The 14,289-nt window shown below is 38.7% G+C and overlaps 1 protein-coding gene across 6 annotated transcripts in view; it reads right to left on the bottom strand.

Annotated features, from left to right (window-relative positions):
- Window positions 1-14,289, bottom strand: part of SPIN1 (spindlin 1) — an 82,128-nt gene that overhangs the window by 22,700 nt on the left and 45,139 nt on the right. For 4 of the 6 annotated variants that reach the window (XM_035299249.3, XM_035299235.3, XM_035299277.3 and 1 more), the window contains one exon: window positions 5,983-6,031. In XM_035299249.3, the coding sequence (XP_035155140.1) occupies window positions 5,983-6,031 (49 nt within the window). Of the gene's footprint in view, window positions 1-5,982; window positions 6,032-8,398; window positions 8,594-14,289 lie in introns of all 6 variants that reach the window. The other 2 variants (XM_035299265.3, XM_035299272.3) reach the window with 2 other exon arrangements.

The following is a 14,289-nucleotide window of genomic DNA, read 5'->3' as shown; positions in this document are numbered from 1 at the left end:
TCATACTTTTTATCTTGAAGAAATCTTTATTTCAATTGTTAGTGAATTAAGTAAACTCTACTTTCAGCCTATTAAATAACTTGCAAAATATTTTTAATGTCTAAAAACTGGTTGTTTCATTGTCATCATATCTTAAATGGTTTTTCTTTTTAATGAACATGCTTTCTGATATCTGAAGATAAGTTTCGTTTTTTTCCTGATTATTCCAGAAACTCATTAGGATCAGGTCTCCTCTGTTTCCTATACATACATAGTGATTGTTGGCTTGTTCTTCTGTTTTGACTAGTGACTGTCTTTTATATGTTTAGTGCTCTAAGATGCCTCATGATTCTTGGTGTCAGTATTTGTAGATGTAAGTCAAGATGAAGTGCCATCTGCAGATACAATGCATGTCTTCAGCTCAAGTCAGACTCTCTGGCCTCTCAGTAGTAAATGCAGGTTCTGATGACAGAAGCCACGACCCTGGTAAATGCACAGAGGCTAAGAAGTGACAGGTATCTTTAAGTCAAGAAAAGGTAAGCTGAGCATCTTCTGTTCCAGTGACAATTCTGTGCAATTAATTTTCTTACCATTTTAATTATTTTGGTGACTGTACCTAAGCCAATCTTTGTCCAGCCCTTATTATCTCTGATCCTGGCAGCATTCTAGATCTAATTTGATTATTTACTTTTTGGCATCAGAGTTCCTTGGTGGAATCTTGATATAAATTTGTTCCTATCTACTTGAGATCTAGAAATTTCTTAGTGTTCTGGTCTGCCAGCAGGATGATCTTTTCGTATTAACAATAACAAAAACTTAGAATTTTAATAATTTTAATGTAAATTGTGATGAAGTACTATTTTCTACCTCTGTATAAAATGAATAAAACCTTTCTAGTGATTAGTTTGGCAGGATCTGTCCAAAGTCTTACCATTTGGAGTTTCCATTGTTCCAGTGAGTCCATATCTACAAATTTATCAGAAGAAAATAATAATGGATGTGCACAAAGATACTGCTAATAGGGGAAACTAAACATATAAAATGTTTAACAACAGGCCCCAATAATTAAAAAGTTCAGAGTATATATCTCCATGATAAAATAACTATATACATATTAAAAGCATTAAAAAGAATTTAATTGTAAAGAAACGGGGTCTTGCTATGTTGTCCAAACTGTCCTCAAACTCCTCAGCTCAAAGAATCCTTTTGCAAGCCGGGCGTGGTGGCTCACAACTGTAATCCCAGCATTTTGGGAGGCCGAGGCGGGTGGATCACGAGGTCAAGAGATCGAGACCATCCTGGTCAACATGGTGAAACCCCGTCTCTACTAAAAATACAAAAAATAGGCCGGGCACGGTGGCTCACGCCTGTAATCCCAGTACTTTGGGAGGCCGAGGCGGGTGGATCATGAGGTCAAGAGATCGAGACCATCCAGGTCAACATGGTGAAACCCCATCTCTACTAAAAATACAAAAATTAGGTGGGCATGGTGGCGCGTGCCTGTAATCCCAGCTACTCGGGAGGCTGAGGCAGGAGAACTGCCTGAACCCAGGAGGCAGAGGTTGTGGTGAGCTGAGATCACGCCATTGCACTCCAGCCTGGGTAACAAGAGCGAAACTTTGTCTCAAAAAAAAAAAAGAGAGAATCCTCTTGCTTCAGCCTCCCAAGTAGCTGGAACTACGTACGGACGCCTGCCACCATGCCCAGCTAATGTTTTATTTTTTTTAGAGACAGGGTCTCACTATGTTGCCCAGGCTGCTCTCAAACTCCTAGGCTCAAGCAGTCTTTCCACTTTGGCTCCGGCAAACTGCTGGGGTTACAGGTGTGAACCACTGCACCTAGTCTCAGAAAAATTTTTAAAACCCACAAGTGTATAAAATATGACCACATGAAAAATTTTTATATACAATCCTTATAGGTATGTAAGAAAAAGTTTTTGACAATATACATTAAATTATTAACAGATAATCTTTGGGTGATGGCATTATAAATAAGTTTTGTTCCTCTGTGTTTACCTGTTTTCAAAATTTTCTACAACTTAAGTATTTCAGTTTTGCAGCCACATAAAACACAATTTTAAATTATTGCTTTATTAATGTGCATACTAATTCACCAATAAATTATATATATAAACAGATTTACATATTTTAAGGATAGCAATTCCTACATTAATTTCTATTGCCTTTTTGTGGTTCAAGAGCAGTTCTTCTTTCAGAATGTAATTTTACTATTTCCAAAAGAAGAATTAAAGAATATCTGTTACACATACTTCTGTCCAATTTACTTAATAACTAAATTTGACTGAAAAGGCAAAGCAAACAAAGGTAATTTTCCCCTGAAGGCAAAAAACCGAGTAATTAGAATAATATGCTACTTGTTAAAATCACTGGGCCTTGAATGCACAAGCTGCTCAGCAGCCAAAGTTCACAAGTATGGGTGTTTAAACAAACCTAGACTGTGTTCACTCCCAAGAGTACTGAAATATGGAAGCTGTTAATAAATTCTTTTCAGTTCTTCCAACTAATACCTACTTCAAGACAGGTTTAGATACACTAAGAATATCTGCTATTTGGCAAAATGTAGATTACTGAAGCTAGGTGAGGAATGCCAAGACTTACGATATACTACTCTATATTTTTGTGTATATTTAAAATTTCCCAAAGTAAAAGGTTATTTTTATATTGAACAAGTTCTAAGAAATTTTAATTTCTAATCACCTGCTACGAGTTCTAAAAAAATAAAATCAGGAAAAACTATTAATAGTAAAAGTTAAAGCTTATTTCCATCAGTTGAAATAGCGTATATAAAAGCAAACTATTTGGAATTACTAGCAAAGGAATAAAATAAAAACAAACACCCTTTAGTTATATCTGGATCATTCAGAATATCCCCAATAGAGAAGAGTGATTAGCAACTCCAACGTGATTTAAAATTAAGGTTTTTTTGAATATAGTGATTTTGATTTAAAAACTCTCTGAATATACGTATTTCTAAAAGCCCTTCAATCTCTTATATTTTCTTGGGAAAGAGTCTAAAATATTCTTAGCTCTCATTTACCAGTTAGTAACATCCCCTCACAGAGCAATACAGTAAAGCAAATACCAAGATACTTCATTCAACCTATGACATCTTGAAATGCAGCCAGAATTAAACATCTATAATCTCTTTTCTTGTTTCATAACTCCAGAAGCTATTTCTTGAAACATATAATTGAGGAACAAAATAAAGTGAATGAAAGGTATTTAGTATCATTAGAGATAAACTGATATCTGTGTAATGGCTAAAGAGAACTTATCCTGTAATTTGAATTTGAGTAAATGGTAAACAATTACACAGCACTGTAACCACCTTTCATTGCTATAGTTTTGTGTGCTAATTTCCGACCACAATTTAACTTAGTGTTCCAATGTGCTTACGATATCATTTCAACAATGATTTAGGCCAGTGCTTCTCAAACTTCAGCATGCATCTGAATCACCTGGAGAGCCTCTATGAGATTCCCCAGACCAGCCCCCAAAGCCTCTTGGATTCAGCAGCCTGAAGAGAGGAACCAAAGAATTTCTAGAAGTTCCCAACTGCTGAATTGATGCTGCAGCCAATCCACGAACCACACCTTGGGTAGCACGATTTAGAACGAACACTATGTCTTCATGTTCCCAAAAAAGAAAACTGAGACTGTAGGAAACATTATGTACTCTGCTCAACACTTCAAAGAAGTTCTGAAAGTACTACTCCTCTGTGCTGACATCTTGTGTTGAAAAACCTTTTTAGGAGAGCAAAAGGCTTACTGGCGGTGGTGGGGGGAAGGAAAAAAAAGAAATTAAATGAAAAGGAAAGGAAAGAAAAAAGAAAGACCTATAGTTCTGTTTTCTTATATTTGGTTTCCATAAAAACTGCATTTTAGAAAGAAATCTATGCTAAAAAGCTTCAAACCTCATTGTTTTAGTCCAATACCTTAATTTTAGAAAGGAGTAAGCCAACCTCAGACACTTTAAGGAACTTCCACAGGCCTAACAGCCGAACTCCATCAGGCTTCCTAACTCTAAGACCAGCACCTGGGAGAGCCTCTTCAAAGCTCCATAAAGCCATCCCTGCTCACTCCAAGTGAAAGAAATTAATAATCATCATTCGGGAATGTGGATACTTGTGTTTCAGCCTTTCCTTCTATCCATCTTCAGATTTGCATTGAGAACAGGAAAATGGGACTGACAACTTTTCCTTTCAATTTCTCCTTTTTGCTAGACAGTAATGGGTTCAAGGCTTCCAGTCTTCAAGACAAGTATGTATGCCTGTGAAAGCACTAAATCAAGGTCCCCAAATGTGGAACACAGAGGATGATTCTTTAAGTTACTATACATATAAACTTTAGGTAGGTGCTTGTTTCTTATGGTTTAGGGAATCAAATCTATGAATTAATAAATAATACTGCTTATTAGGATGAGGCACACAGAATCTTCTTGCACAAAACCCAATTAACAACCCAAAAGCCCCATTAATATCTGAAATCCAAACTAAATGAACTCTTTTAATCATAGATGATAAGAAAATACGAAAAAATGATTAGGACGCATATTAACATTCTAAAAGCCTTTAACTTAATTTGCAAAATCTATTTTGAATGAACTGTTCTGGTCTTGCAAAGTTAAGGTTTAACTTGCCTTTGTCTCCAACTGTAATTAAGTTTTTCATCATTACCTAATATTTACAGCTTATATTTGTTTTTATTGTTATGTTCTATTTATGGCAAGACATGGCTTACCATTCATGGTAATGACATGATAATGAATGGAAACATATCACTGGACATGGCAAAACCATGAAGGTGATGAGCACATGGATAAAATTTAAGAAACTATTAAATCTCAGAGAAACAAGAACATATGTAGCTTACTTTCACATTTTTACTTTACGGGCAGTTTCTTAAGCTAAATATTACAAATATTTACATTATGTATCAGGTACACATTTTGGAGATTTTTGTTTGGTACAATCACTAACAATTACTGAAGGGCATTCCTATTCATCAGCCCTTCCGTGAGCGCTAAGAGGCCTCTCATCCACTTCAGCTATTACAGTGTGGTGGCAAAGGAGCATACACTTTCAATATAAATATTTTGGGGAAAAATGTTTTAAAGAGTGCCTCACACGGTGCTAGAGTCAAGGAGTGTCTTCTCCTTATTTAATAATCTATGATTAAGAAGAGTCTTACAATCAGAACAGATTGTTAGAGTGACATTTCCAGTTTGTACTGGCAAAGTTATCAGTAGAGGGTAGCTGTCAAATCTATTGTATATAATAAAGTAAAAGTGAATATTATAATTGAAGATATTAATAGAATCATAATTTTCTTTTTTGGATGTAACTGTCACAAACAAAAAAAAATTTAGTGAAAAAAGTGGATTCTGTAAGCTGGTATCTACAGAATTTAGGATTGAGAGCATACTTGTCAGTTTAAATACATGGTTATTGCATTGTCTTTTAACATGGATATGCTTTCCTTAAGTTCGTAAGTTTTTCCTTCATTTAAAAATGCTATAAAGCAGTGAGCGCGTGACAGCATCCTAGGCAGGCCCTCCCAGCATAAGACACAGTCTCTGCCCAAAAGGAGCTCCTTGTCAAACAGTGGACCAAGACCAGGAGAGGAAGCTACACACCAGGCCCACACAGTCATTCCAAGGAGAGAAGAGGGAGAGGTTCCCCACGCACCTGCCACACATGCCAGAACGGTTTTCCTTCCATTGGCCCAGTTCCCATTCATCTGAAGAAAAATCATGTCCAAAAGCCTTTTAATAGTTACAGGTAGACCTGGCACACTTCAGCCAGACCAAGGAAAAGGGAAGGGACAGAGAAGATGACTAGATACTATTCCTCATCACACCCTACATCTCCTGTGAGCTAAGAGGCCCTCAATCACAAGGGAGGGGACCTTACCTAGGTGATCTTATATGCTGTGGACAAAAGGTCACAAAACACTATTTAGAATCAGGTTTCAGAACTGCTTACTTGTGGGACGTTCTCTTCTTCATCATGTTGGCAGATACTCCAGAATGGCCTGTAAGAGAGATGAGTATACAGTCAATGAAAACCAGATATAAAAATACCTCATAACTCAAGAAAATCTTAACTTCTGCAAAACTGCTATAAAGAACATGAAAAGAAAACACACCATTACCAGCAAACATGTAAGAAAGCTATTTGTTTACTGAACTTTTAAAAAGGAGATACACAGAAGAGATTCTTGAAAGACATTAACAGAGGCAACAGTTCTCTACCCACTCAAATTAGCCATGAAAGCACAAAACCAGAACTGCATGGACAAGAGCTACAAGAAAAACTAAGTGTCAGCCTGGCGTAGAGGCTCATGCCTGTAATCCCAGCACTCTGGGAGGCCAAGGCAGGAAGACTAGTTGAAGCCAGGAGTTTGAGACCATCCTGGGTAACACAGCAAGACCTTGTCACTACAAAAAAATAATGAACCAGGTGTAGTGGTATGTGCCTGTGGTCCCAGCCACTCAGGAGGCTGAGGTCGAAGGAGTGCTTGAGCCCAGGAGGTTTAGGCTGCTGTAAGCTGTGTTTGTGCCACTGCTGTCCAGCCTGGGTGACAGAGAAAGACTTTGACTCAAAAAACAGAAGCAAACAAACAAAAAACCTAACTGGGCAAAGTGGTTCATGCCCATAATCCAAACACTTTGAAAGGAGGCCAAGTATGGTGGATCACTTGAGGTCAGGAGTTTGAGATCAGCCTGGCCAAGATGGTGAAACCCAGTCTCTCCTAAAAATACAAAAAATCAGACAGGCATGATGGAGTATGCCTGTAATCTCAGCAGTTGGGAAGCTAAGGTGGGAGGATCACTTGAACCCAGAAGGCAGAGGTTGCAGTGAGCCAACATCCCACCACTGTACTCCAGCCTGGGCAACAGAGTAAGACCCTGTCTCAAAAAATAAAATAAAATTTAAAAAGACCAAAAGACCAAAACAAGACTAAGTGACAATCCTAGCCATAAAGTGCTAAATGATACAGAACTGTCTTACTGTCATAAACAACTGAAAAACAGGATGAAATATATGAAACACCTGGTTTTAGACACTGGGCAATAGGCAGCACAAGTGCGTGGGACGTGGGAGCAGAAAACACAGAAACCGTGCACAGGCCCGGACCTCATTCCTGAAAGCAACTTTTGGGCAATGGTACATGAAGGGGGAACCATGAACACCATCTTTTTACCACGTTGTAAGTCAGTGGTGAGGGTGGGGTGGCTGGAATTTGTGGGAATGCATGTGGGCAAGAAGGGATCGACTCAGAAGGAAAATTCAAAAAGTCGGCATTTGAGGGAGGATATCTTAAGTCTTTGGCTACACACAGATCTGCACATAATTCTGAGAAGTCACAAAGGGGTATAGTTGTTTAGATCCCATCGTCACCTCTTAACACTTGGGGAAATCAATATGCTATGATTAATATGCTAAAGTCTCTAACATAATGTAGACAACGTGAAAGAATAGATGGACAATATATACAGAGATGGAACTTCTAAGAATCAAAAAATACTATGGATAAAGACTTTAACAGAAATGAAGAATGCCTTTCGCAGACTGGACAGGACTAAGTAAAATACCTCTGAGCTTGAGAACATCTTAATGGAAACTTCCAAAACTGAAAAGCAGAGAGAAGCACCCCAGAATATTAGGAACTATGAGACAAGTACAAAAGGCATAACTGACACATTATGGAATTTCAAGTAGGATGAGAAAGAAAGGAAGAGACGCAATGTGAAGCAAACACTGAGAATTTCCCAGAAATTAATAACAGACACCAAACCACAAATCCAGGAAGCTCAGAGCCAAATAAATGCCTGAAAAAAACTACATCTAGGAATATCAAATATTCAAACTGTAGAAAATCGAAGGTAAAGAAAAGAAATCTTGACCAGGTGCGGTGGCTTACACCTGTAATCCCAGATCAAGGTGGGCGGATCACTTGAGCTCAGGAGTTTGAGACCAGCCTGGCCAACAAGGTGAAACCCCATCTCTACTAAAATACAAAAATTAGCCGGGCATGGTGACACGTGCCTGTGATCCCAACTGCTCCAGAGGCTGAAGCAGGAGAATTGCTTGAACCCAGGAGGTGGAGACTGCAGTGAGCTGAAATCAGGCCACTGCACTCCAGCCTGGGTGACAGAGCAAGATTCTCTTGGAAAGGGAAAAAGGGAAAGGGTAAAGGAAAGGGAAAAGAAAGGCATCTTGAAAGAAAACTTCTCAGAAACCATGCAAAGTAAGAAGATAGCAAAGGAAATTATCTAACGTGTTGAGAGGGAAAAAACTACTATCCTACAGTTTTATATCCTACAGAATTATACCTCAAAGGGAAGGAGAAATAGAAGACTTTTCCAGGCAAACAAAAAGAGATAAAATTTGTCACCTGCAGACCTGCCTTGTAAGGAATGTTAAAAAGGAGATCTTTAGAAAGATGGAAAATATAGCCAGGCTTGGTGGTGGGCACTTGTAATCCTAGCTACTCGGGAGGTTGAGCCAAGAGAAGTGCTTGAACCCAGGAGGCAGAGGTTGCAGTGAGCCAAGATCACACCGCTGCATGGGCGACAGAGCAAGACTCCATCTCAAAAAAAAAAAGGAAAACATAGGTGAGAAGCTCAGATCTATATAAAGGAAGAACATTAAAGAAAAAATAAATAAAAATAACATAAACACTTTTATTTATTCGTTTATTTTTGAGACAGGGTCTCACTCTTTCACCCGGGCTAGAGCAGTGGTTAACATTATAGATCACTGCAACCTCAAACTCCCAAAACTCAAGTGAACCTCCTGCCTTAACCTCCCAAGTAGCTGGGACTATAGGAATGCTCCATCATGCCAGCCAATTTTTTTCATTTTTTGTAGAGATGGAGTCTCACTACATTGCCCAGGGTGGTCTCAAACTCCTGGGCTCAAGGGATCCTCCCACGTAGGCCTTCCAAAATGCTGGGATTACAGGCATGAGCCACAGCATCACTGGCCTATTTTTCTTGTCTTAATTGAGCAACATTGTATGTGCACACAAAATGAATGGCAGCAGTGATACAACCGGCCTTGAGAGAGGAACTGGGAATACAGCCATCCTTCGGTATCTGTGAAGGACTGGTCCCAGGACCCCCTTCAACACCAAACTCCATGGATGCTCAAGTCTCTTATATAAAATGGTGTAGTATTTGCAACTAATCTAGGCAAACCCCCCCAAATACTTTAAATTGTCTCTAGATTATTAGTAATACCAAATACAAAAGCTATGTAAATCGGTGTTATAATGTATCATTTAGGAAAAAAAGACAATAATGTACATGTTTAGTACAGGCACAGTGGCGTTTTTCTGGATATTTTCAGTTTGCGTTTGGTTGAATCCACAGACACAAAACCCATGGATACAGAAGGCCAACTATATTTTGTCATTATAAGGTAGGTGGCACTACCCTTGAAGCAATGTAATGTTATTTCAAAGTAGGCTTGGAAAGGGGAAGTTTTTTTTTTTTTTAAAGAAAAAAGCGGGGGGGGGCAGAGGAGGGAAAAGGGGAGAAAAAGAGAAAGAAAGCAAGAAAGGGAAGGAGAAAGAAAGAGGCCAGATGTGGTGGCTCACACCTATAATCCCAGCACTTTGGGAGGCTGAGGCAGATGAATCACTTGAGCACAGGAGTTCAAGACCAGCCTGTCCAACATGGTGAAACCCCGTCTCTTATAAAAAAAAAAAAAAAAAACTAGCCAGGCGTGGTGGCAGGTGCCTGGAGTCCCAGCTACCGGGGAGACTGAGGTGGGAGAATAGCTTGAACCTGGGTGGCAGAGGTTGCGTGAGCCGATACCACATCACTGCACACCAGCCTGGGTGATACAGCAAGGCTCCATCTCTGCCCCCACCACCCCAAAAAAAGCAGAAAGAAAGAGAAAAAGAGAAGGACAAAGAAATAAAGTAGACTTGAATTTCTTGTAAATCTATATTGCAAACTACAGGGCAATCACTAAAAAAGTTTAAAAACTTAAACTGGCTAGGGACAGTGGCTCACACCTATAATCCCAGCACTTAGAAAGACCAAAGTGGACGAACCACTTGAGCTCAGGAGTCCAAGATCAGCCTTTGTGACATGGTGAAACTCTCTCTTTTTTCTTTTTTTTTTGAGACAAAGTCTCGCTCTGTCGCTCAAGCTGGAGTGCGGTGGCACGATCTTGGTTCACTGCAACCTCCTCTTCCAGGGTTCAAGCGATTCTTCTGCCTCAGCCTCCCAAGTAGCTGGGACTACAGATGCCTCCACCACACCCAGTAGAGACGGGGATTCGCCATGTTGGCCAGGCTGGCTCTGTCTCTATTTTTAAACATTAAAAAAAATTATTAAAAATTAAAAACAATGCCTGTAATCCCAGCACTTTGGGAGGCCGAGGCAGGTGGATCACAAGGTCAAGAGATCGAGATCATCCTGGTCAACATGGTGAAACCCCGTCTCTACTAAAAATGGAAAAAATTAGCTGGGCATGGTGGCACATGCCTGTAATCCCAGCTACTCAGGAGGCTGAGGCAGGAGAATTACCTGAACCCAGGACGCGGAGGTTGCAGTGAGCCGAGATCGCGCGATTGCACTCCAGCCTGGGTAACAAGAGCAAAACTCTGTCTCAATAAAAAAACAACAACAAACAAACAAACAGAGAAATTAAAAACAAAAACTACCCTTGATAAGCTAAAAAAGGAAAAAAGTGGCATCATATAAAATGCTATTAAAACCACAGAAGGCAGAAAAGAGGAAGGCAAAAATAGGAAAAAGGAACAAGAGCAAAAAATTGACAATAGTAACATAAATATGATACAATATTACTCCAACTACATAAATAACCATTTTTAATGTTACAGATTTAAATAAACTAATTAAAAGAGACTCAGAGTGGATCAAAAACAAAATGCAACTTTATGCTATATATAAGAAATCCACTTTAACTATAAAGATACACAGATTTAAAGTAAACGGATGAAGAAAAGATACAGCTTGCTACCAACAATCAAAGGAAAGCAGAACCTATATTAATTTTAGAGAAAGCAGAGTTTGGAGGAAGAAAAGTTAGCAAAGATAAAGAGAAGCATTACATTAAAAAACTAATGGAACTATAGAAAGAGATATGTAACTCCACTACAGGTTGAGTATCCCTTATTCAAAATGCTTGGGACCAAAAGTGCTTTACATTTCAAAATATTTACATATACAAAATGAAGTATCTTGGGAATGGGACCCAAGTTTAAATACAAAATTTAGTTATGTTTCATATAAACCTTCTATACTCCCTGAAAGTAATTTTATGTAATATTTTAAATAATTTTGTGCACGAAACAAAGTGTATATTCATTGAAGTATCAGAAAGCAAAGATGTCACTAGCTCAACCCATGTGGGTATCTGTGCTTGTTATCGTCATCATTCCCAACATTGAATATATGTGCTACCAACAGCAACCATTCTCTTACACTAATTCACACACAAGTTCTTAACAGTAAAAAATATGGCATGCCATTAATACAGTGAAAAAATAATGTGTTCAGGATACCTAAGCCACACGGTAGCAGCACCAGAATATCTGTATCAGCTGTTAACAGCAACAATAAACAACAGCTTGCCTTTGCTCTCTGCCTACAATACTGTGCTTTCTTGTGTTTGATTTTTTTTTTTTAGGTGAGAAAAAATAGAAGCAGTTGAGGGACCAGGAAGTGGGTCCTTAGGAAAGAGCAAGCATTCTACTGGATTGCTTTTTTGAAGTTTTTCCTCCAGTCAGCTGCCTCATGAACAAGTCTTTTGTCTTTAAAGTCTCTATTTGTACAAACAGACATGATTCCTTGTTCTGTCACAAATGCACCCTGCTCTACTCCTTCAGTAAGCCCATCACACATTTTCCCCATGAGGTCAACAGGCACTTTTTCTTTAGTATTAATTCATCTTCATCACCCAATTGTGGCATCATGTAAGTTGCTCAGAAAGTTCCAGATTTAAAATATTTCAGATTTTAGGTTTTTGGATTAGGGATGCTCAACTATATTACAGTTATGGATTTCAACATCCTTCTATCAGTAAGGGCCAGATCCAGAAGGCATAAAATCAATAAGGATATAGATGAACTCAACAGCACCATCAAATTCCATTTGACTAGGAATTTGATCTATGGTCAGATCTACAGGCTACTTCGCCCAATAGCAGAATACAAACTCTTCTCAAGTTCACATGGAAAATGTTATCAACATAGACCACATTATGAACTATAAAACACGGCTTCACAAATTTAAAAGCAATCAGTATAGCATGCTGTCATACAATGACAGAATTAAACTAGAAATCAGCAACAGAAAGATGGCTGGAAAATCTCAAAAATGGAGATTAAACAACATATTTCTAAACACACGGGCCAAAGAAGAAATTGCGAGAGAAATTTAAATATATTTTGAATGAAAATGAAAACATAACTTACCAACATTTGTAGGATGCAGCAAAAGCAGTGCTTACAGAGAAATTTACAGCAATTAATGCATGTATTAGGAAAAAAAAAAAATTTTTTTTTTTTTTTTTTGAAACAGGGTCTCTCTGTCACCCAGGCTGGAGTGCAGTGGCATGATCTCAATGCACTGCAACTTCTGCCTCCCAGGGCTTACGCAATTCTCCTTCCTTAGCCTCCCAGGTAGCTAGGATTACAGGGGTGTGCCACCACGCCCAGCTAATTTTTCTATTTTTAGTAGAGACAAGGTTTCACCATGTTGGCCAGGCTGGTCTCAAATTCCTGACCTCAAGTGATCCACCGACCTCCGCCTCTCAAAGTGCTGGGATTACAGGCCTGAACCACCACACCCAGCCAAAGAAAGATCAAAAGTCAATAATCTAAGCTTCTGTCTTGGGAAACTAGAAAAAGAAGAGAATATTAAATCCAAGATAAAGAGAGAAAAATAAAATTATAAAAATTAGAGCAGAAATCACTACGACTGAAAATCAAAATCAATAGAGAAAAATCAATGAAACCAAAAAGTAGTTGCTTGTGGAAATGCAAAATGGTATAGCCGCTTTGGAAGACAGTTTGGCAATTTCTTGCAAAGTAAACACACGTTTAACCAGGAGTTGTGCTCCTTGATATTTACCCAAGAGTTGCAAATATCCTTACACAAAATCTGCACACAGATATATACAGCAGTTTTATTCACTTTGTTGTGTTGCTTTTCTTTTTCTTTTTTAATTGAGACAGGATCTCACACTCTGTTGCATGATTAGTGCTAACTGCAGCTTCTCCCTGCTTGGCTCAAGCCATCCTCCTGCCTCAGCCTCCCAAGTAGCTGGGACCACAGCTGTGAGCCACCATACCCCTCTACTTTTTATATTTTTTGTAGAGAAGGGATTTTGACATGTTGCCCAAGTAGATCTAAAATTCCCAGGCTAAAGAGATCAGCCTGCCTCAACCTCCCAAAGTGCTGGGATTACAGGTATGAGCCACCACTTCCGGTCTATAGCAGGTTTATTCAAAACTGCCAAAATATGGAAGCAACCAAGATGTTTCTTCAGTAGGTGAACGGATAAATAAACTGGTACATCCAAACAACAGAATATTATTTGGTGCTAAAAAGAAATGAGCTCTCAAGCCATAAAAAGACACAGAGGAAATTTATGTGCACATTAATTACTAAGTGAATGAATCCAATCTGAAAAGACTCCATGCTGTATGATTCCAACTGTATCTTATGTTATTCTGGAAAAGACAAAAGTAGGGAGACAATAAAAAACCAGCACTTGCCAGGGATTCGAGGTGAGAGAAAAAAATAATGGGAAAACAAGGGATTTTCAGGGCGGTGAAACCCCAAGAATGAACCTTAATGTAAACTATGGACTTTGGGTGATAATGACTTGCCAGTGTAGGTTCATCAACTTTAACAAATGTACTACTCTGTGAGATGTCGGGTGGGGATGGGGGAAGGTGTGCTGTGAATATGAGAGAGAAAGGAATATATGGGAATTCTGTTATTTTCCACTCCATTTTCCTGAGTACCTCAAACTGCTCTAAAAAAATAAAACCCATTATCTCTTTGCAACTTTAAAACTGAATCAAGATTATAAATTTTAAAACTTTTAGTCTACACTTACTCTTCTGTCATCAACACTGAGCTATAAAGCCAGGTGCCATGGCGCACACCTGTAGTCCCAGCTATTCAGGTGACTGAGGCAGGAGGATCACTTGAAGCCAGGACCTCAAGTCCAGCCTGGGCAACACAGACTCCATTTCTTTAAAGTAAACCAACAAAACTGGGCTAGAAAACAAAAAGA

The sequence above is a fragment of the Callithrix jacchus genome, chromosome 1 (genome assembly GCF_049354715.1).
Source record: "Callithrix jacchus isolate 240 chromosome 1, calJac240_pri, whole genome shotgun sequence".
Taxonomy (NCBI): Eukaryota; Metazoa; Chordata; class Mammalia; order Primates; family Cebidae; genus Callithrix; species Callithrix jacchus.
Note: the sequence above shows the minus strand (reverse complement) of the source record. Positions and strands in the feature narration are given on the sequence as shown.